General features: G+C 37.8%; 1 protein-coding gene across 1 annotated transcript; it reads left to right on the forward strand.

Annotated features, from left to right (window-relative positions):
* Positions 1-234: 234 nt before the first annotated feature.
* On the forward strand, positions 235-1,894 carry LOC115049487 (transmembrane emp24 domain-containing protein 11). The gene is made up of 5 exons (XM_029511716.1): positions 235-364; positions 766-857; positions 1,042-1,167; positions 1,512-1,658; positions 1,745-1,894. Exons 1-5 carry the CDS (start codon positions 235-237, stop codon positions 1,892-1,894), a joined length of 645 nt encoding a protein of 214 aa, XP_029367576.1.
* Positions 1,895-2,793: the final 899 nt, after the last annotated feature.

Consider the following 2,793-nt stretch of genomic DNA (forward strand, 5'->3'; position numbering starts at 1 on the left):
GTCACACAAAGCAGCACCTGCGAATTTCACACGCTCAGACCATCTAGCTTTTAGCACTATACTTACCTCCACCAGAACTAGAACATGTGTGTTTGGCTGTACTCAATCAAATATATCTCAATCTTGATTTAGAATTTGCAGAAAGGAAAAAAAAAAGAAAGTATCAGAGCTAAAGGTCAAACATTTGGTCACTAGCAAGCGTATTGTAATCTAAAAGCTCATTGTTGAATGAAAATGGGTTTTCAAGGCATTGGCTTTCTGCTCCAGTGTTACCTGATGTTGGCAGCAGCTATGTATTTTGATCTCGGAGAGCAGGAAGAAAAATGCATAATTGAAGAAGTTCCTGAAGATATGCTGGTGACCGGTGAGTCCTGGAGATGGAAAAGTTTGTGTTTAAAATCTTGACAGTGGAAATGAATTTGGAATTACATATTGAAATGTGTATTGTGAATTCTCACGTGATGGTAAAAAGCAGCGTACTGGTATATGCACTTGCATGATATTAAGACAGTTATTTCAGTAGAAAAGCAATTTATGACTTGACTTTTATCATAGCACACTTCCCATGCAGCTCATTCAGTTTAGTAAATGATTGAAATGGTGTTTGTGCAGTTGGGTAAGTAACATGCATTAACATGAATGAATTTTAATGAAGTCAATTCAGATCTATTGCCCAGCAAACATAACAAGCTTCAACCAAGACAACAACTATGTGTGTGTACATGTATGTTCATGTAGTAATGCGTGATTGTCTCCTACCCTCAGGTTATTTCTTGCTCGAGCCTTGGGATATAAAAGCATCCACACACTCCCCTCACTTTGGGGTCACTGTGTCTGTCAGAGACCCCAACCAAGAGGTACTGCACACAGAATAGCGGTTTATTACCAAGACAGGGTTTCCATATCCAAACCCAGATTTGGTTTGGACAGGGACAAAATGCACATTTAACAGTGTACCTGAAAGTCAGCATTGACAATACCCATTTTTTGTTGACTGACTACTGAAGAAACTTTGGCCTAAGAGTTGTTCCCTCTCCCCAGGTTGTGATGTCTAAACGCTATGGTAAATTTGGTAAATTCACCTTCACAGCTCATGCCTCTGGTCAGCACTTCCTTTGTTTCCAAACCAACTCCACAAGGTTTGCTGTCTTTGCTGGAGAACGGCTGGTGAGACCTGTCAAGAGACAAACAAATTCTTTAAAGAAACATCGATAAATCCAGCTACACATACAATATTCACCCTAATTTAAAGAAGGTAACAAGCCTGAAGACCTCTAAAGACAGTATGTGAAAATAAAATAAAACCATTCAGGTCCTGCAATGCCCTGAATCTAAAGGGAAACTTCGCACATTTAGGGCATTTTGACCACATGATTAAAACCATTAAAAAATAAAATAACTGTTATTTATATATAATTGCTCCAGCATTAAAATAGCCTTTAGCGGCAGACACGAACAAATGATATGTTTTAGAAAGTAATCTCTCAATTTCCCAACAACGTGTTGTACAGAAACTACATTTGGACGTCCAGATGGGAGAGCACACAATTGACCGCAACACTGACAAAACCAAAGACAACATGGTGACGTTAGAGAACAGCCTCAGTCACCTCATAGATCAGATGATGTACATCACCAGGCAGCAGGAGTACCAGCGGGTAAATAGGAAACACTTTCACAGAAGTGAACTTTCACCAAGAGGAAGAGTTCATGCCCCCGTATCGCTCTCTTTTTATCAATTTAGGAGAAAGAGGAGGTATTTCGTCAGATCAGTGAGGACACCAACAGTAAGGTGTTGTGGTGGGCGGTGGTACAGACCTTGACTCTGCTGTCAGTCGGATTTTGGCAGATGAAACGACTCAAAGATTTCTTCATTGCCAAGAAGCTGGTCTGATGACGACCTCTGACCTTTCAACATGTTCCACACCTCACTGCATGTTGTTCACCTGTCCCAACGCTGAGCACCATTATACTCCAACCTGAAAGAAATTATATAAAATGAATGATATAAAAGTGAAGACTCTGTAACACAATCAAAGTGTAGTGCAGTATAGTGTGTGCATTTCAGTGTACATGATACAGATCCAATAATAAATTAAATTCATTGTCAAATGGACAATATTGTGACAGCTATTGAACCTAAAATGTTTGGGTTTTTTTTTTTTTTTTTGCCAAAAATGTTTAACAAATGACAATTTCCATTGAATTCAACTTAATCTTAGTTTGTGATAATAATCAACACACAATGTTAAAGTTTTACAATAACATTTTAACCAATATTTGGCTTTCTTAGAGAGAAAAGTAAACAATAGCAGGCTAATTAAAATAGATTATATGATTAGTTCTCTTATTTTACCATATGAACATTAAATATAACTTTTTTTTGTACTTTAACACTTTTTCAGCCACAGTCTTGTAGCGCCACCTCCGAGCTAACAGCTTACCGAGAAGCTAAGCTAAAAACCGACGGCCCCACTTAGGAGGTAAAATTAGCAAAAAGAAAATATATAAATTAATTTTACATCGACGATAAATTGGTTAATTACTTTACTGTAATGTTTAATTAATTATTAGGTATCGTTGGTCAAAGAAAATTACTTTTTTCTATGAATCTCTTACAATATAAACTGAGCAGAGATTAGCTTCTACAGTTCCGATGGTTAACGTTGATGCTAGCTCGGTTAGCTTTTAGCTTCGCCTGCAAACAAGGCTTAGAGAGCTGATTTTAGAGCACTCAGCTGTTAATAAAAACAACTTTACAGGCTGAGCTGCTGTCCTCAGATGTCTTCCTGG

Source organism: Echeneis naucrates, chromosome 10, assembly GCF_900963305.1.
Source record: "Echeneis naucrates chromosome 10, fEcheNa1.1, whole genome shotgun sequence".
Taxonomy (NCBI): domain Eukaryota; kingdom Metazoa; phylum Chordata; class Actinopteri; order Carangiformes; family Echeneidae; genus Echeneis; species Echeneis naucrates.

What these genes read in the sequence shown, in the direction of transcription:
- LOC115049487 (XM_029511716.1), top strand. Translation starts at nt 235, where the DNA reads ATGGGTTTTCAAGGCATTGGCTTTCTGCTCCAGTGTTACCTGATGTTG. An exon ending in TCAGAGACCCCAACCAAGAG is followed by an intron (nt 858 to 1,041) that starts GTACTGCACACA and finishes CCCTCTCCCCAG; the next exon opens with GTTGTGATGTCTAAACGCTA. An exon ending in TCTTTGCTGGAGAACGGCTG is followed by an intron (nt 1,168 to 1,511) that starts GTGAGACCTGTC and finishes CGTGTTGTACAG; the next exon opens with AAACTACATTTGGACGTCCA.